The sequence below is a fragment of the Homalodisca vitripennis genome, chromosome 4, assembly GCF_021130785.1.
Source record: "Homalodisca vitripennis isolate AUS2020 chromosome 4, UT_GWSS_2.1, whole genome shotgun sequence".
Taxonomy (NCBI): Eukaryota; Metazoa; Arthropoda; class Insecta; order Hemiptera; family Cicadellidae; genus Homalodisca; species Homalodisca vitripennis.
The window spans coordinates 8,545,111-8,568,772 of NC_060210.1; the positions used below are offsets into that span (position 1 = coordinate 8,545,111).

The 23,662-nt window shown below is 33.7% G+C and overlaps 1 protein-coding gene across 1 annotated transcript in view; it reads right to left on the reverse strand.

Annotated features, from left to right (window-relative positions):
* LOC124358931 (STAM-binding protein-like) overlaps nt 1-23,410 on the reverse strand; it is a 31,786-nt gene extending 8,376 nt beyond the window's left edge. The window contains exons 1-6 of the mRNA XM_046811198.1: nt 23,070-23,410; nt 19,238-19,336; nt 14,472-14,640; nt 6,296-6,528; nt 6,027-6,213; nt 2,301-2,438 (exon numbers count right to left, since the gene is read on the reverse strand). Of these exons, the coding sequence (XP_046667154.1) occupies nt 2,301-2,438; nt 6,027-6,213; nt 6,296-6,528; nt 14,472-14,640; nt 19,238-19,336; nt 23,070-23,188 (945 nt within the window). The 5' untranslated portion in view covers nt 23,189-23,410. The remainder of the gene's footprint in view (nt 1-2,300; nt 2,439-6,026; nt 6,214-6,295; nt 6,529-14,471; nt 14,641-19,237; nt 19,337-23,069) is intronic.
* Between the last annotated feature and the right edge of the window lie 252 nt (nt 23,411-23,662).

Here is a 23,662-nt window from a genome sequence, read left to right on the forward strand (position 1 = left end):
ATAGTTCACTATTTATCATACTAATATTATCGAACCTTCGATATACTGGCTGGTTATAAGACCCGTTTTCTTCCATAGCTTCGGATGCAAAGTTTTGTAATATGTCTTATTAAAAAATATGACACATGACAATTGTTCGGGTTTTACGTAAAATGTGTAGTTTTTTCATCAAGATTTTTATTTTAAAAAGGTATGATTTTGTGTTGAAAAGCTAGTGCTAATATCCAACAAATTAAAAAGCATTTAGATACATACAAACAATATTTTAAAAATAAGACTCCTGCAAAACAAACAACTAAAACGCAGGAATAAATAAATGCTTTAGGTTATTCATGTGCGGTAACAAATAAATATGATTGCCAGTACAGACAGCCTAAGAGGCAGCACAAGATGACCAAGTCTACAGCTAAGAACTGGATAATTGTTATATGAGAGCCAAACACATATCAATAAGAGCAATATAATGTTATGACAACATTTTCATAAAAACCCATAAACTAAAAATAGAGAATGCATTAGTTCTTTTCCTGGAAACTAGCGTAATAAAAAAACTCCTATAATGTTTTTATTCATTACAAGAAAATTTTGTACTACTCACCAATGACTTCCCAGCTTTTATCGAAAACTATAGTACTGACTGTATAATGTATGCAGATGTCACTGATACAGATACAGATACAGATACAGATAACTTTATTCATGAGCTTCAAGCACAGAATGGTGTCAAAATTTTTATAATTATAATTTATTTATTTATTTTTTGTAGTGTAGTGTCAAGTAGCACTGCTGACGTCAGGTCTTACGCGAGCGATGAACTCCTCCATGCTGTATAGTGGGATGTCTGCAAGCCATTGCCGGAGCCTCTTCTTCAACGTGGAGGGTGTGCCTTCTTTTATTGACTGTGGAAGCATATTGTACAGTTTTGCTCCAGCGTATGAGGGTTTCTTTGAGAAAATAGAAGTTCTGTGGATGGGAAGATTAAAGTTGCTATTGTGCCTTGTGTTGTAGTTGTGAAAATTTCTGTTTCTTGGAAGAGGTGATTTTAGAGCGAAATCAACTGTCTCTAGAATGTATAATGAGACTGCAGTTAAAATTCCAAGGCTTTGAAAGGAGTTCCTGCAGCTTTCTCTTGGCTGAAGACCCGCCATGGATCGAAGAGCTCGTTTCTACACTCCATATAAAAAATGACTCTAGCGAAGAACTATCTACTAACTTTACAAGGAGCTATCAAGTATAGTGTATCAAATAACCTGGCATTAAACACTGACAAGACAACATAAGTGCATTTTAGCAGGAAAAATGACAGATGTCCCAGATATAACTGTCCTCAACCAAGTAAAATTTCTGGGCTTAACATTTGACAGTGGACTTTCGTGAACTGAACATATAAACACAATCTCCAATAAGATAAGTACTGGAATATACGTTATGAAACGTATAAAAACAATTTGTACTCAAGCAGCAGCCAAGGCTGCATACTATGCACTTGTTGAGTCTCATGTAAGATATGGCTTAATCATCTGGGCTAATTCTACTGGAAATCGGAATAAAATTCTAATACTGCAAAAAAGAGCAATTAGATCCCTTGCCAATCTTGAGCCTCAACAAAGCTGCAGGGAAGCATTAAAAACTCTGGGGATACTCACTGTACCAGCTCTTTATATTTACGAATCTATCTTACATGTTTCCCGACTTAATCTGCAAACCCCTGAAGATGTCCACACCTACCACTCACGCCATGCCTCTAGATATATACTGCCCCACCATCGAACAGTTCTTTTTGAGAAAAAGCCATCCTATGCAGGAAGAAAATTTAGAAATCTACTACCGGAGAACTTAAAAAGCCTAAATGGAAATGCACTAAACGAACCACTAAAAAAGATTTCCTTCTTAAGAAGACAATTTACAACATAGAAGAGTTCAAGGAAGATGTATAAACTCTCTATATGTATATCTTACATTATATTCTGTTGTAAAACTTGACAAAATTACTGTACTTAATGTTCATGTAATAAAGATTTTTGACTTTGACTTATGTTCTTTTATTTCAAAATGTACAGTAGTTTAGAAATTCTCTACAAAATTTCACTTATTAACAAGAAAAGATAAATTCCCTTATAGCTTATATTTTTTTTTTTTTTACTTCTTTAATACCTGAAACCTACACAGATTACTAATAAATAAATAACTGCAGCTATTAAACCCAAAAAAAATATTTTGGTAACATTATTTATTGATCCACAATAAATTATTTTTGAAACGAGAAATGAACGAAAAAAGCAAAATCGTTTGTTACTCACATGTATCCATCCGAGTGTGAGTAGCTCTCTCTGGTCCGAGTACTCACAGATCTCTTCCTCATTGTCCATGTTGCAGTAGTCCGCTCCTCCATGCTGCTTGGGCACTATCAGATGTGATATTACCAGGTGATCATGATCCTGTATGTGTCACAAGTCGGTCAACAAACTGTTGGATGTATCCATTAATATAGCCTTACAATATAGCCAATTGACAAATTGGCTGAATAGAAAGAATTATTTCAAAACACTTAAACTTAAAATTTGTAATATTTTCCTTGATTATGACAACTCAGTACTACTGTTTTTTCTATACTCACTGAAATTGAATTTTATCACGCATTGCCTATTTTGCTGTGTCAGAATTACAGCTGTACATCTTTCTGATGACATAAAACAACACTGTCTCAGTAAATATGACTGTTTCTCTGTTAAACTTTCACTGCCGCCTTCTATTTTTGAGAACTTTCTTCTACTGGCGCCTGTTTTAATTTTTTTTTTTATAAATATAATTTTTTAAGTAATTATAAAAAAACCATGGGACTTACATTTTTTTAAAGCTGAGTTCTTCCTCTTTCTATGCAAATGCTCATGCATAAATATTTTCAAACAAAAAGTCTTGTTTTAAAACTAAAAATCATAAGATTTTTTGAAAAAAAAAATTTTTTTATTATTATTTGCTGTATTCAGCATTGACATTACTTTCATCATAGCTACACATATTTACAATTGAAATCCAGTTATTTTTAAATATTTGTTTTGTGTGGAAAGTTTTAAAACATGGTTCTTTGCAAATGGCAATTTTGCACTTGCTACACTGATAGGAAGTGTCTCTTCTTACAGCCTTACCTGATTGTTTTTTAGTTATCAAGGAGCATAATAAAGTCGTTATTACTATTTTGCTTATATTTTTTATTTCAGATAAAAACAATGTCAACAAACTACTTGTATCTCCAAGAAGTCCATCAGTAATAAAATCAGGATCTGTGTAACCTTGGAATAAATCATCACTTTCACTGTCACTTGAAAATCTGAGTAACTCTTCTAGCACTTGATTGTCTTCAATACTGTCACGATTAATTGTATTTACTCACAAAACAATCTGTAAACTAAAGTAATAGCACGCAATACAATAACAATGTAGATGATGAATTAGCAGAACGACAACAAACGGCCACCGCAACGCGACGCAACGATGCGTTCGTAAACAAACCACTATTTTTCCGATATTCTAGATGACTGCCAACAACATTTCATAGATCGTAATCTATAGAGTAACATAGAAATAGCGAATCAATCAATGCCGAAATCCAAATATGTTTAAATGCATTTTTATTACTGTAAAAGTCGGCGCCGTCAAAAGACGTCGGCAGTCTATAGAATTCCTTGTGTGATGTCAAAATAATGACGTCGACAGTGAAAGTGTTAAGCATATTTTTAAATATGGTGTGCCTCAAGGCTCTATTTTGGACCCTTTCTCCATTAAGAGAACAGAGTAACAAATAAAAACATAGAAATAGCGAATCAATCAATACCGAAATCCAAATACGTTTAAATGCATTTTTATGACTGTAAAAGTCAGCGCCGTCAAATGATGTTGGCAGTCTATAGAATTCCTTGTGCGATGTTAAATGACGTCGGCAGTGAAAGTGTTAAGCATATTTTTAAGTATGGTGTGCCTCAAGGCTCTATATTGGACCCTTTTCTCTTTATTTTATATATTAATGACTTGCCTTTTAACTTCAGTAATGAGAGCACAAATGTTTTTTATTTGTTGATGGCATAGGTCTTTGTGTCAAAAATATTTCAATGGACTTAACAAGTTCTGTTATTGATACTAGTTGTGTAACTTAATTGAGGACTGGTACAATGTGTTCAAACCGAAACTTAATACTGAAAATACACAAGATTTATCTATTTGCCTCAACGATAGACTTTCAACCATCACTTCCTTAACATTTCTAGGCATTCTTGTACAGCCTAATCTCAAGTGGCAGCACTACATTTATTTTGTTGCTTCCCGCATGTCAAAGGGCCTCTTTCTGTTCAGGTCCTTGAGAAATGTATTAGTCCTAATGTGCTCTTGTGTATCTATTATGCCAATGTACATAGTTATATAGCTTATGGTACAACTCTGTGGACTAACTCTGGTTATGCCATTAGACTATTTGTTTTGCAAAAGAGAGCCATTAGGCTGATATGTAGAATTCAGAATAGATCTCACCATAAACTTCTTTTTGTTGGACTTGGGATACTCTCTCTGCCCTCTTTATATGCACTCTCCACTTTGTTGTATATTAAGCAAATCCTACCCAGCTTATCAGTCAATGCTGATGTGCATGGCTATTTTACTAGAAATGGTAGGTAAGTACCTATTTATACAGATATTTAAATTTAGTTCAACATTGTTACATAGTTAAATATACTTTTGTACAACAGGGAATTAGGTTGTTCAATGATTTGCCTGTTTCAATTAGGGATGCACTCTATAAGAAATTTAAAATAGTATAATAATTCCTATGAATGCCTATCTTATTTATTTGACGTTGCTATACATGTATTATGTCATCTGCAATAAAGTTCTTGATTGATTGACTGAAAAAGACCTAACCTTGTTCAGTATTGTTGTGCCTATGGTTGCACAGTTTAAGTAAGGGAGGCACAAAAGTCCTTTTAGGACTAAGAGCGGGGACAAACTGTCCTTTTCCCTCAGGAAGGAAAAAAAATGGTTGCACAGTTAATTCAGTGCCATTTCTAAGTAATGAGGTATACTCACTCACTCTGGAACATTTAACCCTTTGACTGGTGGAAATAATAGTGTCTCAGTAATAGTGCCCTAAAATGTGAGGATTTTAAATTTTAGATTTTATTTTTTTATGTGATTTGGGTTTACTGAAGTATATGTGTTATTAAAAACACTCAATTAAACGTTTTGAAGTTTTTTTTATATGTATATACAGAAATTAATCTAATTATGCACAAAAGTTACTATATTTACAAAATATGAGAATAAAATAAAATATTCAACATTTTCTCATAAACATACTAAGGTACAGGTTAGGCTACAAGTTAGTAACAGTACACAAGTCTCGTCAGAAATCTCTGATAGTATGAAAGGCGCGAAACTGTCGCACACACAAAGCGGAAAGTCACAATCCCAAGTCTAGTCTGCAACAGCATCAGATTTCAGATGCTGCACGTAAGAGGAAGGTGAACTGGAGCTAAACTCAACATTTGCATTTAATCAACCCTACCCACCATAGCTTCATAATGTGTAAATAGATGAACTTTCATATTTACAAAAAGTTATGTTAATAGGTCTTTATTGTTTACATAAAAATTCAAGATAGCATTATAAGTTGCAAAAGTGTTTTTATAAATTTATTAAAAGAGAGTGTGTATAGTTAATAAATAGAAATTTTATAGCCATCTTCCGAAAAATAGTTTGTGTTTTTAATATAACCAACAGAGTTTGGAAGTAAGTAATAAAACCACAACTATTGAAAAAAAAAAAAACGAATATACAGTAAATTCTTGATGAATTGATCAAGCACAAGAATACACTGTTAACCTTGCCCATTGATCAAATAACTAGATCAGACCTCAATAGTAAATTAAAAACTCCTTGTAGCCACTGATTTAAAAGTATTATAGCCCCTTCTAATTAACAGCTGATATTAAATCATAAAAATTCAACTATTTTTACGGGAAAGAGCGATGTATACTGACCAGCCTGCCTGCAAGAATACCACAGGTCTCGATGTTCTTTTCAGTGCTCCGCTGCGCGAGCAGGATGAACTTGGCGTGTAGGATCTGGGGAACGACTACGGTTCGCAGTCCTAACCTCTGTTGTGACGTGGGACTGAGCAGAGACATAGGCTTTGTGGATCTGTCCACCCCAGGCACGGCCGTGGAACTGAACATATTACAATTTATCATTCTGTTGATTCCGCTAAAGCACAATAAACTTGTTATAAGCAACACATAAATTTACTCACGGAGGTAACCTAAGGGTATCTGGGGTAGGCTTCTGTCGTGGGGATGGCTGTGGAGGAAAGGGGGCACTTGGTTCCAGGTTGTAGTTAAGTTCGTCCGGTAGTGGAGGCACCGGCTCAAGCAGCAAGGAGGGGTGGGGGGGTACCACCACACCAATCTTAACATTGTTGGCAACACTGGCAGCCATCTTCCGCCTCTCATTCTCCAGCCGGGCTCTCTCCTCTTCACGCCTCTTCTGTAAAACCATTTATAGAGGCATCAACAGGTGTTCTAGAATAATTTACTATCTTTTAGACGATAGACTAATTCAGAATAATCAGACTTACCCATAATCAAGTACACACTGGCTTTCATCTGTCTCACAGAAATAAACCGAACAAGTATTTCATATAAACATACAAGGACATACAAGATGTCCCAGGACGGTTAAATATTTTGAAAAGATTTCAGATAGACCTTAAAACTTGGTACAAAATTACTGAACATGGAAATCTAATTTAACACATATCTAGTGGTCCACTAAGTCCTCAGAGCGATAGCCTATAAGGAGTCAGAAGAAATAAAATGTTAATTGCAAGCATAGGTGTGAATGCACATCAAATTAAGAGTCTTTGTTACTGGAGCACAATGCCGCAAACCTGAGCTCAAACAGATAAACGACTTGGAAATAGCTTGAACTTGGCTTTCTGTAAGTTGTAATCTTCTAATGCTTGAATCATTGCCATTTATCCCTAGTTATTCCATTGTAATTTGGAAATTATTTGCTAAATGTAATCAAATTCATAGTAGTTTGATTAATTTAATAAAACTAAACGAATTGATGATTTGAAAAAGCACACGATGATCCAAACAATAATCCTATTCATCTCAATGACTTTCAAAAACACAGACCTGGAAATGACATTCAGCGACATACTGGTGAAGATAAAGGCATTGGAAATGAAATTTAACTGATGAAGAGAATGTCCGGACTGTAATGTGTGAAACTCCAAGATGAAGAAGAAACCTGTGTTCATGTCAGAGAATAAGAAGAAACAATGAGTCACATATTGAATTCAATCACTTTATAGAAACAAATGTTGTCAAAATACGGTTACAGTTTGATGAGTGCATGTTTAAGTACCTTCTTAATTCCAATAATATTGTTACAAATTGCAATTGTAATTACATAGGTGTAATTAGCAAATATTTTATCCACATTTTAAATCACAGTTTCATAGAAAACAAATAGCGGTAAAATAAAAACAATACTTTGTGGAATCTTTACAATAATTTCTCCTCAATATGCATGTGAAAAATTTCTATGTACATACACATGTATTGAATTAAATCACATGAACAAACAATTCGATACAAATTATTCTGCAAAATGCTATAAAAGGAAGGTGGGATGGAACAATTATCCCGATCCAGATAACTTTTATGCCAAATTAAAAAAAAATACTAATTATTTAAATGACTTACTTGTATAGTGGTTAATTTTGTATGGACATCGATCTCAGAATAAACCTGTAAACCAAAAGCGGTATTGACCCGATAATACATCAGCTGAGGTGTCCCTGCCATAATAATCTGACAGAAAAATGTCAAGTGCACACAATCCAACAAGTCTATGTTACACTTCAGTAAACACAAAAATAAAATTACAGAACTAATTCTGGACGAAGCAGTCTGGCAGTGAGGTAATTTGAGACTAATAATTACTCAAGAGCGGAGAGATATAGATAACAGCACTTACACAAAGGTAGGAGATTTATCTTATCACACAGTGAACTGTCGAGTAACCTGGTTGAATTTTCATAAATTATAAACTTTTAGTTTGGTTCCCATTGACATGACTGGGAAAGCCTAAAAGTGCTATCAGATGATATTACTCACATCACTGAATGCTAATCATAAGTGGTGTTAGCAGTATTACGTCAATATGAATATCCTGTATATCTTGAGAAACCAGCAGATGATATGTTCTGAGAATTTAAACAATTGTTAAAATTTGCATTGGAACTAGAATCACTTCTTTAGATTTGAAAATAAGTAAAATAAATCAGGAAACAATGTTTCATGTTTATTCTGCAGAAGAAACAAATCTTTGAACAGATATTAAAGGAAATATTTTTGCAGTAAAAGAAATACTAAACATTAATAGAAAATGATAAATTATTTTAAAATTAACTTAAAAACTAACCGACTGATCTGCCATTATACTCCTTTTCTGAATTTTATACAATTCACAATCGTTTTTACTATAGTTAAAATTATATTGTATTAGATTTATTTAGATACTAATGTAAAGTATATTTAGTAAAATTAACCGTTTATTTTCTCAACCATGTGATGCCATTCATGTACACCATGACGTGTAATAACTGAATATAGATTTTTCTAACTCTGAATTCACAATTGGCCAATAATTTTAGATTTACTTGTGCGTTTCTGTCGGCTTTTAGCTGCAGGAGGTCAAGCGGCCCAGCAGCATCGATGATGTTAACTGCCGTTACAGAAGGAGAGGTGACCATGGCGATTCGTGACTTAAAAGCCTAAATGTTCTAGAGATGTACACGGAATGTCTCTGCCTTCTCAAATAGTGTTCTCACATAACTGTCAAACGATTGGCCAGAATAATTAAGTTTTCATTTGAAACTGAGCAATTTTTCAAATGGCCTTAAAAATCCTAAAATTATCCCATGTTTCCAAAAAGGTGATTCAAGTTCTCCAGGTAACTATAGACCCATTGCAATTCTACTAATGGTCAGGAAAATTTTTGAGGCATTTTTTCTCACTTGGATGCTTTCTTTCGTGGATAACCATGGTATTAACTGTAAGGAACAGTTTGGTTTCCGAAAAGGAATATCAATAATTGATGCAATCACCCAATTGATTGTGGTGGAGAGTCTTGACAGGTGAATGCCTATACTTAGCAACCTTTACCTGTCTAAGGCATCACCAGATCCTTATTTCCCAATTACATAAATGTGGCATACGAGGCATACCACTCTTGTGCCTTTAGCCTTACTTCAGAAACCGTCACCAAGAAGTTTATTTAAACAGTGTTTCATTCAAATATGCCCTCGTAAAATATGGTGTCCCGCAAGGATTCTTGGCTCAATGCTTTATTTAGTTTACGTAAATGCAAAGAATCTTCATCTATTTCTCAGAGCGCCCCATGAACCCACTCCATTAGTAGTACTGAATAACATGGCCATTAATTAAGTTTCTAGGAATTCACATTGATAAAAATTTGTCCTGGAACAAACATGTTGCTGTTGTCACAGCACAGCACAGGCTCCAGGCTTATGAAGCTCTGCAATCTGAAGTGGATTCAACTGTTCAACAACTTGCCTTTAGACTACATGTCGAAACTAGGAAAGGTTTAAGAGGAAGTTAAGGTGCCTACTGGTGCAAAGAGCTTACTACTCTGTTCATGAGTTTGCGGATCATTAGGATTAATCAATTCTAATGGTTTGGGGGTTCCGTTATGTCTAGCAATTAAATTTTTTACATTCTTTGTTTATAGTTAGACAATTAAATTTTTTTTAACTACTCATTTAGTACTTATTTGTTAATTTTATTATTTTCTTCCACTTTTTATACGTGTTATTGATTTGACGCATGCCATCCAATATTAAAAGTTGTCTATGGCAATAAAGTTGTAAGATTTTTCCTAATGTTAAGAAAATCAATAAAAGTAACTAAATTCTGTATTGGATAATAACGACCATTACACAATAGTAAGTACACTTTTTCATAAGCATCAAAAGTGAAAGTTTGTGTCATACATGACTCTTCCGAGTGATAATCTTATGTTTAGCTGCTCATCAAAGAAAATTACCATCTTATCTAGCATAAAAACAATTTTCCACGACAATACTCTTTCCAATATAGACCTTACATATTGTGCAATGTGATGATCAATTTGTTTCTTAAATTTTGTTGTTTATATGAGGGGTATTAGAAAAATAAGGTTCCCATGATTTTTTTTTAAATAGACAACTCTATATTTCTATTTAGTGTTATACAAGGGTAATTCGGAAAGTAAGGTCTGTTTTTTTATTTAAAAAAACCACAACAGATTTTTTTGAAAATCTTGTTTTATTTGATTCCTGACATCAATCACTATGTTTCTACATAATTTCCACTTTTGTTTAAACACTTGTCATAACGATCTACAAGTTTTTGAATGCCTGTGTCATAGAAGTCGGCCACCTGCGACGATGCTTGTTTCACCTCGTCATCAGTGTCGAAGCGCTTCCCGCCTAGGAACTCTTTTAGGTAGCGAAACAAGTGGAAGTCGCTCGGCGCCAAGTCTGGGCTGTATGGCGGGTGTTCTAGCTGTTTCCAACCAAACGATTTGATGAGACTTTGGGTTTGGTTGGCAGAGTGGGGTCTGGCATTGTCATGCAGCAACGAAACTCCAGCTGTCAATAGGCCATGTCGCTTGTTCTGTATTACTCGCCTAAGGTTAGTCAGAGTGTTGCAATAAGTGGCTGCATTTATTGTTGTTCCTCGCTCCATTAACTCGATTAGCAATATCCCACGTCTATCCCAAAACACTGTCACCATAACCTTGCATGTGGACAATGTTTGTTTTGCTTTCACTTTAACCGGTGACGTCGAGTGACGCCACTCCATCGGCTGGCGTTTCGTTTCTGGGGTTATGTGGGAAACCCGTCTCGTCACCCGTCACAATGTGGTCTAAAAGGTTATCACCTTCCTGATGATATTGGATCAAAAATTCAAGAGCAATACCCATTCTTCTTTTTTTGTGTTCCTCAGTAAGCAGCCTGGAAATCCAACGTGAGCACAATTTGCGAAAATCAAAAATTTCAGAAACAATTTTAAACAATGTGATTCTACTCACGTTTGGAAATTCTATTGCTATTGAAGAAACAGTGAATCGCCGATCTTCACGAATTTTTTCATCAACTGCTTTCACCAAATCTTTGGTGATCACTGACGACCGACCAGATCGTGGTTCGTCATGCACATTTTCCCGTCCATCTTTAAAAGCTCTCACCCACTTCCCCACTTTGATATCACTCATTGCATTTGGACCGTACACTTCACTTATCTGTCGATGAATATCCTTGCTGTCAAAAGCTGTATCACAGACAGTATTTCACAGTCGGCGGGACGTTCATTAGTTTTAAACATTTTAAAAAGGCACAGACAACAGTGATTTCACTGGAAATGGCGTCATTCTGCGCGCAATGCATGCCGGGAGTCAGGGCGCATGCGCATTTCACTGCTCGCTTACTGTTTGTCTGGTTAACGCGAATTGGACCTTACTTTCCGAATTACCTTCGTACATCAATTTAAAACTTAAAAGTTAAGCTATTTTTCCACATAATCACCGTTTTTGTCCAAACACTTATGTAGACGATGCTCCAACTTTTCTATCCCCATGTTGTAGAATTCTGCCACCAATCCTTTGAGGAATCGAGTAACCTCTTCCTTGACTTCATCATCGGTACTGAAGCGTTGGCCACCCAAGTGTTCCTTTGATTTTGGGAATAAGTGATAATCACTTGGGGCTAGGTCTGGGCTGTAGGGGGGATGGGGCACAATAGCCCAGCCAAAATTTGTCAGCAGTTCTTGAGTTTGACATGAGACATGAGGTCGAGTGTTGTCATGGAGAAGCCTCACACCACTGGACAATCTTCCTCTCCGGCGGTTCTGGATCGTGTGTCTCAGTTTTCTTAATGTGTCGCAATATCTGTCAGGAATAAGCAAAGCAAGTTTGTGAATGGTGATTCTCCGATCTTCAAGCAATATTGTCTCAACTTTTTCAACAACTCCATATGAAACTGAAGGCCATCCACTTCGGTTTTCATCATGAATTTCCATGCGGCCTTCACTGAATTCTCTACACCATTTCCGAACGTGTTGAACAGATATGCAGTTTTCCCCATAAACTTCAATTAACTGACGATGAATTTCAATAGGTGAAATCTGTTTGACATTTAAAAAATGTACCACAGCACGAATTTCGCATCTGGCGGTAACAAGGATAGGGAGCTCCATCTTCGAAGGCAGCTAGGCCGGCACTGTTGGACATAGCGAGGCACGAGTGGTATGGATAGAGAGAGGGACAGCTGATGAGTAAGACAGTGTTGCCAGATTTCTCCCAACATATCGCATTCTGTCTTGGCGGCATAGGGAACCTTATTTTTCTAATACCCCTCGTAAATTCCAAAATACGGCTTCTATAAAATAATTATATAGATACATACCTTCCACTGTGCAAAAATAACTTCCAATCCATGCAGGTTACAATACTAAATTTTTTAAATTATTCCTCTTTAGAAATTACAAATTACAGCTCCATATAGAATTATTATTGTTTAAACACTTTTGATGATTGGTTGAATATCATAACGTGGTGTTTGGAAATACTATATTTCTGTTTTATTATCCAGTTCCCATTTAAATGCATAACATCTATTCCAGTCTGCTGGAATTTTTTGATCAGATTATGTACTAATGCACTTTCATCTGACAACCATCTGCATATAAGAAATGTCTGGGAAAAAGTAACATGTTTTGATATGTTATTAATTACAATTATAAACAAAAATGGCATTAAACTAGAACCTTGTAGAACTCCTAATCTTCCAAGGATATCAAAGACCTGTACTAATGTCAAAGTACTTTAAATTTTTATCTGTAACACTGCAATAAAAATATAATCCCATTTACAATGTTGCCATGCTAATCACACACAAAAATCACTTCACACAACCAGATTCTACCAAGAGCATTATAACACATTTTACTGTTTTAAAACAACATTATTTTTAATTACCTATAGATTATAAAATTGTGTAATACTAGAATAGAATATAAAATATAAAAACAATAGAAATTTGAAGAGCTGACATATCATGATTCACAGCACCCATGCAAGCTCTTGACTGATCACGACTACTTGAGACAAGATTTAGAAAATAATCAATCGATATTTTAATGCATATACTGTAGTGTCGTTGAATTAATCATGGGGATCTACAGTATCTAATTATAGAATTTATGACACAATACATTTTGTAAACTCATTCTTTTTGTTTTTTCAAATTTATTCTAAAACTCAATTACACATTTGATTCAGTTTATTTGAACATTATAGCCATATTTGATTCTGTTAGTAGACAATAGACAAACTCCTTTATTAGCATATTATAGTGAAGTTAGTAGCTCAATGGTTCCAAGACTCGGGTGCATGTCCTGAATTCTTCCAGAGAATAAATTGGGTCAGCAAGCAGCCACTTTTTTAGTTGTTTCTTCAGTAACCTTGGATCTTCTGTCTTCATTGTAGATGGGAGAAGGTTACACAGTTTGGCACCAGCATAGAAAGGTTTTTTTGCAAATAGTTCGGTCCTAACTAAGACCGATCTATTAAAAAAAGATACATATTAATATATTCATTACCTTAAAAAGATATATAATTAAATTAAATATTTGGTTTTAAAAGTGTAATGTGTTTCTAATTTAATTATTTGAGAAATATTTTCACATGGGCTACTAAAGCCTGTGCGTGAGAACGAGTCACCACAAAATACTCAGTTGGTATTTCCAACCGTAAAAATTTTAGCATACTTAAAGGAAATTAAGTAAAAACAAAAGAAAGTCGTATTAATTTTTTATAGAAATGAAAAATAAAATTAAAGTTAGAATTAATTTAGATGAAGTAAGTGAATGGAATTTATTAGGACAAAACTACAAACTGTCGGAAACCAATACCACGGACAGGCCTTGGTGCAACTCTTTGTTCACAGACGGACATTGGAAAAACTGAGTACGAAATTCACCATTCCTTATCGTCGAGGGTTGTTATCTGTATATATAGCATCAACGTATTAGTCGCGCATTACCTTCCCCAGAAGACACACACACTTAAATTCACATACACAACACACACAAACACACAGGTGCAGCGTACACACACACATTCGCACACTCACAAAACTGTACACAAAACTAATACTAATTTATTTTATTTTCACATTCACCATATTACTTATTTCCTAATAAATACTTTATGGGCCAAAATACATACAATCATGCACTCGTAATATACTTTTCCAAACATGACTCTTTTTGACACAAAACTTAATCAATAAAAAAATCCATACAGTTTGATTTAGTAAAATATTGTAAAACTGAAATGATTCAGTGAAATACCTCATCTTTTAAAAAGCGTTCATATTCTTCCTCAAACTTTTTAGACAGCTCACTTTTGAGTTGTTCTGCCTTAGGGAACACCTCCCTCAACTTTTGTTGGATAACAGCTCTATTAGTCACGGGCAGAGTGTTCCAACCTGGATGAGTTTTTGTTTTCTCCAGGAACAATCTAGAAAAACACATTTGAATCAGATGAAAATATGAGAATATTACTAAAAATCATCCAACAATAAAAAAAACAAATCCTCTATGAGTAAAATTTGTTACTGTAGTAAACTTTATAAGCATATTTTTTATACAATGTTCCTACATTTGGGCTCAACACCGCGTATATGATTTTTGTACTAATTGTTTGTAAGGTTTTGGCTGCAGTCACAGATTCCTGTTTCAAATTTCGAAATTATTCTAAACTAGCTGACCCGGCGAACTTTGTTCTGCCTAACAGTCAATGAATGGGCAGATTTAGGATTTTAAAATGAATAAAATTATTCAGTTAATTTTTTTTTTATATCAGTACAGTAAAATACATGGGAATTGGCAGGAAAAGTGCACTCTTCAGAAAAGCACTCTGTGATATACAACTTTTTTTGTCTTGTTACCAGGTGCAAGAACAAACAAAGCAGATGGTTTTCCGACTCATGAACATGGCACATACAATTGACCGTATGAAAAACATGCATTTTCCAGACTTAGACCACAAACTTTCAAGGATTGCCCATGTGATTTATTTATCTAACGGAAGCATGCGAGCTGTAGTCAATGTTGCAATCATATTGAAACGCTGCTCGATTGAAATCAAAAATTGAATAACCTCTTCTTGAATGTCGAAAATTATCTAGTTGTTGATCTCTGAGGTTTGCTTGACGATTTCGCATTGCCAATCGAACCGTTTCAAGGGCTGCCTCTCTTTGCTCTCGTGATTGAGAAGTACGCAGTCTGGCCATACTAATGCAGCGCCCTTCTCGTGCAACTTCTTGTTCTTTTTCAGTGGTTTCATTTACAATGTTTCGAATCCTAACTGTATTACGGCTTTGTCAGGAAAGATTAGATCTTCTCGGTCACAGCATTGGTAATAAGAATGATTCTTGCATAAAACAAACATATATTACCTGTGAATTTAGCATTAATTCAAAACAAATCTTAAACAACATTACATGAACTGTCACTTGTGTTTTTTTTATAACACATCACCATTATCACAGACGTTTTGCCTCTTTTATTATTTTTATTGATAAAATATCATATTACTAATACTTATTATCCTACAAAGACAAGTCCAAAAACAGAAAAATCGGTCCAGCTGTTCTTGAGTTATACATAGCGTAACTAATACGTAGACTAGCAGTTGCCCACAGCTTTGCACACAATTTCCTGTTGAAAAACAGTACACTATATTCATGTATTCTTTTTCTATCATATTCTATACACTCCTGAGATAATTGATAGTAGTTCCTTCGTGAGCCTCTTGGCCGCATTATGAAGGTGTGTACCATATTTCCTACCTCTATCTTTTGTGGTTTTTGCTAGGTGTTAATAACTTATTCAGTACAATTAATTTATATGGATGAATCTCAATAAACTAATTTTCTTATTAAGAATCAAATTCGGTCTGTTAAAATTAATTTTATGTCTAAGATATTTCCAGTATTATTGTGTAGTTTGCCTTGTGCTCCGATCAAGAAAATGTATGAACGAAAACCAATTTCGATCATAAAGCATCTTCTTTCGATTCTTTTCATTTACCAAATTCGATTGCCTTAAGTGTAAACATTCACTGCTTTGTACAATGAAGTGGTTTTCATAACAGCATTTAATAGTATTTTCATTGCATTAGATAGTTTATTGATCATTGGTGCAATCTAATTTTAAAATTAGGTAATAACTTCGTCTATGCACTCTGCATTACACTACTGATCAAGCACATTACAATAATAATTTTCTAAATTTTAAATGTAAACAAATGTTTCTGCCTTTTTGACGAACTTCAGCTGAAAGTATTAATAGCTATAAAGTATCGGTTCACTTTGTATAACGTGTCATAGCGCAGAATGATCGAAAGTAAATCATTCCAAAAATCACAAAAATTTAGAAATAAAATATTGATTAAACACCTTAAATTGGACCGAATTGTAAATATAAACCATTCTCAAATCCACCTGAAGACACACAACAAATTTCATTAAAATCGGTCCAGCTGTTTAGGAGGAGTTCAGTGACATACACACGCACACAAGAAATAAATAAATATATATATAAAGAATAAAGATTAGCTAAAACTCAACTACAGCAAAATAGTATTACTTATTCAATAGTTTTTCTCAAATCGATGTCTGTACACAGATTTTTAACCCTTTGAGGACGGCCGGGACAGCGTCTGTCCCACTCGTGAGGAGTGGCTGAGTAGCGAGCGGAACACCTGTTGTCCCGTGCTGTAGTGCTTTGTTCTTTATTTTGTATCTCCTAAACGAACTAACCTTTTCATGCCAAATGTGTTTTGTTTGTTTCTTAAAAGGTTGTATTTTTCACACAAAACAAATCGAAATTGTTGACTTTGTTTTGAAACGTTTACTTGCAAAGAAACTATTCTTTCATTATTGGATACCACTGTATTGAACAGCTATATTCTCTACAAACCTGAAAATGGAACAAAGAAGCCTCTTAGTGACTTTCGACTAAAGCTTGTCCAAGGACTTATTCTTCGTTTTAGTTCCACTGAGTGAATTGTTCAGAGTCCTACCATACAAGAAACCACCAGGCTTTCTGCTAGAAATAGTAATCACTGGCCAAAACAATCCATCACTCGACGACACTGTGTAGCTCTCTTGCCGCAAAGCCGGAAGAGAGAAGAGATCTAATATCCACTGTAGTGGTTGTGACGTAGGATTGTGTTTGGATCCTTGCTTTCAAAGGTTTTGCACCATCCTACATTATTAAAAGGACTTGAAAATCATATTCGAAACTATTTTGATCTGTGTAAATAACTTTAATTTACTGAACTATACTCATTACAATTTGTAACTATAAAAATGTATTGGTGTATTCTTATCCCAAAGAAAATGTTTTTTTTTTTTAATTAAAATCTAACATAAGCTGTATACTGATATTTAAACTAATTTCAATGATAAGTATTTGATAACAGCTTCATTCTAGGTTTTGTTACCACAAAACACGCTTAAAATGTAATGAAACACCAAGTTTCTCAAACTAAATTAGTGTGAAACACATATATTAATTGTCGGAAAATTCGTCAGATTAATTTAAAATAAAGATAATTTAGTTTTACAAAATAAAAACTTCACTTTGAACCAATTGAGTACAAAATAAGAAAGTTAGAGGCAAATAACTAGAACGATGTGTGAGATTTGAGTGTAATCCCGCCGCCCAGCGAGGGCAGGCAGGTCTCATGCGCACCGCCACTCAGGTATAGCGCATATCAAATAGCGCCAGCGTCAAAGGGTTAAACAACTAGGTAACAGAGTTTTAGTAACAAATAAGTAAAGATGTGTATCACTCTTATATAAATTACTCAACCACCTGTCTCTACTGTGATGATTATAAACATCAAACAAATACCTTGACATAATTAAAGATAAGATTAGGCCTTGATAGTGTAGCCACAAATTGAAATGAAGAGCTCTTCACACTTACGTCAGCCATACAATGAAGACAAATTAAAATAAAAAATTAATTCACTGATTATTTGTGTTGATAATTTACTGATATTAACAAATGGTAATTGTATGACTTCTTTCTTTTTAAATTGTTTTCTGTATTTCTTTTCATATTTCACAATAAATTTCTAATTTTTACATCTGTATAAAACATATTAGCCTAGTTGAGTAACAGCAATTAATTAGTTAACTCTGGATAAGTCAGTTAAAAAACATCAAATACATACTTTAATACTAATTGTGAACATTATAATTTTAAAATAATTATGTATGCTGATATATGCATTTAGTTCAACATAAAAATTACTTGATTTTTCACCAAACTTCATAAGAAAAATATTGTTGTGATATTTTATGGTAATATCAAAGCTCAAAAATTAGTTATTTGATACTACAAAATCAAACAAAAATATTCAAAAATTCAAGTTGAGTTTGAAGAATAAAAACGTAACAAAAAACTGGTGGATTTGTTTCATTATAGTAATATTCCAAAAAGTAAGTTACTCATTATCAGGTGCATAGTCAGGCCACATTGAGAACACCTCTTCATCAAGATTACACTAGATGGCTGGTTGGTAAACCACACAGACCTCTTTGTAGTCTAGCTGTCTCTGATGTTGAAACAACACAAAGAGTTCATTTTGGGTGTCATCATTTCCAACTTTTGTTTGATCTCTTTTAACACATATGTATTTCAGATTCTAGGATTTAGGTCTGTGACAATGTTAGATTTTATAAAATTGATTGATAGCCCAACAATTTTTCTTTTTCGCGCATTAACTGTGGACACTTTTAGCCTGTGGCCACAAAAAAATATGAGGCTGACTGGCAGTGGGGTTCTAAATAAAATTTTGATAAACCTGACTGTTACCTTTAGACACCAAAATCAATAGAGCTTTTCCTTGGTACAAAAGTAAACTAAGTACTAAGTTTCAAGTCTCTACGATGTTTATATCAAGAGTTATAACAGACAAACAACAATACGATTTTAAGAAGGATCTGTAAGGTCCTTAGTTAGATACAAATTAAATCAAATTATATTACTTGTTCTTTTTATACAATGTCATCACTGGCAAATCAATTATTTATACTCACACAATGAACTTCATGTATAAAATGTAGGCATTTTCTAACTGTCCTTCTTCACGATAAACATTCGCCATCCTCACCATTTCTAATCCTGAACGATAATACCTAAAAAATAATTAGCATGATTAATAATTTACAGCAATCATTATAATAATAATTAACTCTATTTTCTAAGAAACCAATCCAATGCTAGTTTGAGTTTAAATATACAGGGTGTTCACCAACGAGTTTAGAAACTTCTGAGACTCACGGTACCCATCATTTTAAACAAAAAAAAAATCATTTGTAGGTAGAGAAATGTCTTGTTTATCTGCTAGCTGCCATTTTAAATTCTTTATTAAAAAACTATTAACTTTAAGATTAGTTAAACTAAAGAAACCACATTCCGCACTATTTTATTATTTATTTGCCATAATATTAGCAAAAATGTTGAAAATTTTAAAATCATTGCATTGGTTACAAGATCTCCACATACATCTTTGCAAATACTAAGCCAGGAAAAGAACATTTCATTAGGTTCAGCTCACACTGCTATAAGAAGAATACTGGAATGTTATCTGTATATTGAATGCAGGTTTTCCATGATCGGAAGGATGCTGATGTCAAAAGGCTTCACTACTGCCAATGGTTCAAGACATTGATTAGAGGCAACATTGACATTTTAGATCAAGTGTTCTTTACAGATGTATCTTGTTTCTATCTTGGAGGTTATGTTAATAGCCACAACTACCAGACCTGCAGTACTGACAGCCCGCAAATTTTCATCTAAACTCTCCTACACAAAAAAAAAAAAAAAACGTGCGTACGGTGTGTGGTTTCAAGGCGTTTCAATAGGACCTTTGTATTTTTGACACAACTACGAATGCTGCTCTCTACCAAGACATTATCCAACAGTTCATAGGCATATTGCAAGAGGATGAGCGTTACTGCTGGCTGCAACAGGATGGTGCCACTTGCCATACAGCTCGCTCTAGTGTGGAGATGCTACTGGATTTTTTTTATGGAAGAATAATTTTAACTGGCCTCCACACTCTCCTGATCTGTCTAGTCTTGACTTCTTTTTGTGGGGCTACTAAAAAGAAATTGTTTAAAGGAGCAATTCTCATACCCTACAGGAATTGAAGACAAAAATTACCAATGTAATGAATTAGATAGACAGAGAACCGCTAAGAAGAGTGGCCAGGAACATGATGAAACGTGTTGACAAGTGTATAGAAATGAATGGACATTTTCAAAATTTGTTGTAATTCAGTACAATTTAAGTGTTTGTCAATAAATAAATTGTTACTTACACAGATTTGGGGCCTCTTTTTAAGTTGAACACCCTTTATATCTACCTCTCATTGATGACTTTAAAGGTTACAAATAAAATATCTGTTTGAATTTAGTATTCACTGTCTCACATTGATGGTTTTGAGTTAAACAGAAACTCTTAGAATTTTGATGTCAACTTTGAATATAAAAAATTCTTTAAAAATATATAATCAATTTATAACCCACACTCCAGCTCAAGCCATTAGTGCGCACACCATCTAAAATTTTGATCTGTTACCTTTAAGTACTATCTTTATGGCGGTTTTTTTTGTTTATTACCAACGGTGCAGTGGAGCACTGTGATCGACTTCAGTTCCATATCGGCCCACCAAAGCAATCGAATAGAATATCAGTTTAGTATTTACTGTAGTATCATTTTCTGTACCACTTCATCTTTACAACTGAATAACCTTGTAGCGTTAAGGGATAATAGTCTTGGGTGTACCCTGATTGGAATTGCTGATCTACAATGTTCAGTAATCTGAGCAACAGTTATGTGCAGGGCGGTGTAGTGGCGGACACAGGTAGTAGGTATAGCCTTGTTGTGATCGTGAGTATAAAAGTCGAAATAAAAATGTACAGTAAAAGAGATCTAGAATTGATTGTGATTACAAATATGTGTAGCATACCATACCACCATCTAGTAGACCAAGGAATAAACAAGGCTGATTACTGGCTTATTTATGGTATGAGTGAGTTATTAAATAAAACTTTTAATTATCTATAATGTTGTTCTTTGCTAACTGGAACTCATTTGAATAAACATAAAAAATTAAATGCCTTGAGAATGGCACTTAATAAAAAAACATACAGTATACAATATATTGATGATGAATTATTAAACCAAAATAATCAAACACATAATATACATTTTTAATAGGATTAAAGCATTTTAAACCAAATATTTGGTTTTATCAATCACAAATAAAAAGCTATTTAAAAATTTAATAAACAACTGAACAAAAGTTAAATAAACCAGACAAACATGAACTAAATTAAAATTATTGTCGTTGTCCAGGATAAAAATCTCTTACGGCTTCGATAAAATTAAACGCTGCAGTATAATAAGAGGCCACCACCACAATAAGAATCATAGTCTATCCTTAAAAAAGTAAGAAGTAACTAAATGTTAAAACTGTTTTGTTTGTTACATTTTATAAATACACAACATATATAGTTTTTATATAACGTAATTCGTGTCAACACTTTTTTTCTATAGTTTAGATAATCATAAATTTAAGATTCTATTGTGGTGGTGGCCTCTTATTATACTGTAGCCAAATTAAAACAAAGAACCTCAACACAGAAAACAAATAATTTGGTTTCTTTATCTGAATAATGTTCTGTGAGATGGTCAGTCAACTTTGAGGACCCTATATCTGTATTAAATGTTTTTTTCACATGTCTCTGAGACAATTAGATATTATTTTGAGTGTTTGATGTTGTGAGCGGATTAACACTTAATCTGTCATGTAATTCTTGAGAAACGTTGAACCGAATTATGTTACAGGTATTTATTTCAAATTCTAGTATCATTCGTTGGAAATGCCGGGTAGGATACGATAAGCAGACCCAGTATTTTATATTATAGAATATAGTCATCGATACCTAATATTCGTATCTCAAATCCTAGACCATCAATCGATATAAAAGTATAGTCCTCAATAACAATCATAAGTTTTAAATTTAAATATGAATTTAATATTTACAGTGATCAAAACCAATTGCACCTTTGAGATTCCCAGTTGCTATAATTAAAATTATGAAAACTGAAGACGACCATATTTGCTCCTCTCACAGTTACAGTGTTGTTTCTTTCCCACAAATTTCACATAATCGGTTTTTCGGTACAAGTCCAACATGTTGAAACCATGTAAATATGTCTTATCATTTCTCAAAGCAATGTCGTGTATTTTTCTAAAATTTACTGCCATTTTTAATGATCAAATGTTACTTATGTAAAATTGAAATATTACCTTACATGTATTATTTGAAAGTGTTTACAGCTGTTGATATAGATTATTTAAGTTAACTGTTCAAAATAATTAATCAGTACCGATTGATTATATTGATTGTTATGGTTAAGTAATATCATTTGCCAATTTCGATATAAAAAACCGGGTCCACTTATCGTACCCTCCCCGAAATGCCAACGGTAGAGTGGTCTAAAACATCGGATTTTGGATCCAAAAAGTTAGAGATAACATGGGTTTAAATCCATTGACCATGTACTGTAAAGACTCATTCCCCCTTATTCTATTTGACAAGATACTTGCAGGGCCAGTGGAGAGAGTGAGCAAAAAGCTGTTTTATATCTAAAATAATTAATAACTTAATGATTAATTAAATATAGCAGTTTCCAGTAGTTTAAGTCTCTTATTCACTCAGTCTTATTGTGCACTACTCAAGTAGTCTATAACATAATTAGATGGGTATAAACGAACATGAGTTTTTTTAGGTTGCTAAATAAAATATCCTAGTAAATAAAACTATATTTTAAAATAATAAATATAACCCAACATACCTTTTAGGAGGTATACTTGCGTCAATTTCTACAGATGCATAATCTGTAAGTAGTCTTTTCAAACGTTCTTCTGGGGTCGAAACAATGTCCACTGCAAATTTTTGATCTGTTTTTAACATTTATGGTATTTTATAAAAACACAACCTCAATGCTAAAACTGATATTCAATTTTACATCCCAATGACTCACGAGGAAACAAACATACTACCTCATATACGCCAATTTCCCACTAGCACTTGCATTTCATTCTAATTCTAGATTATGTTTCTATGGTATACCTACTCACTAAACAAAATTATGAGTTTACATTTACTGACTCATTCCGCATTCGTAAAGACAGTAAAGTCTAAATCAGCTGGAGAATTATTTTTTTTTTTTTTTTTTTTTTTTTTCAAAAGCTTTATTTCTGGTTCAATTACTACAAGTAAATAATTATACACAGAAGTTTTGAATCATAGAGAACAGAAGAACATAGAAAATATTAAACATTAGTGGGTTTGCTCCAATGGAGACACCCTATAACATAATACAGTTAACAGAAAATAAACAATAAAATTAGTACTTGACAAACAATGTAAGTTTCAAATTATAAT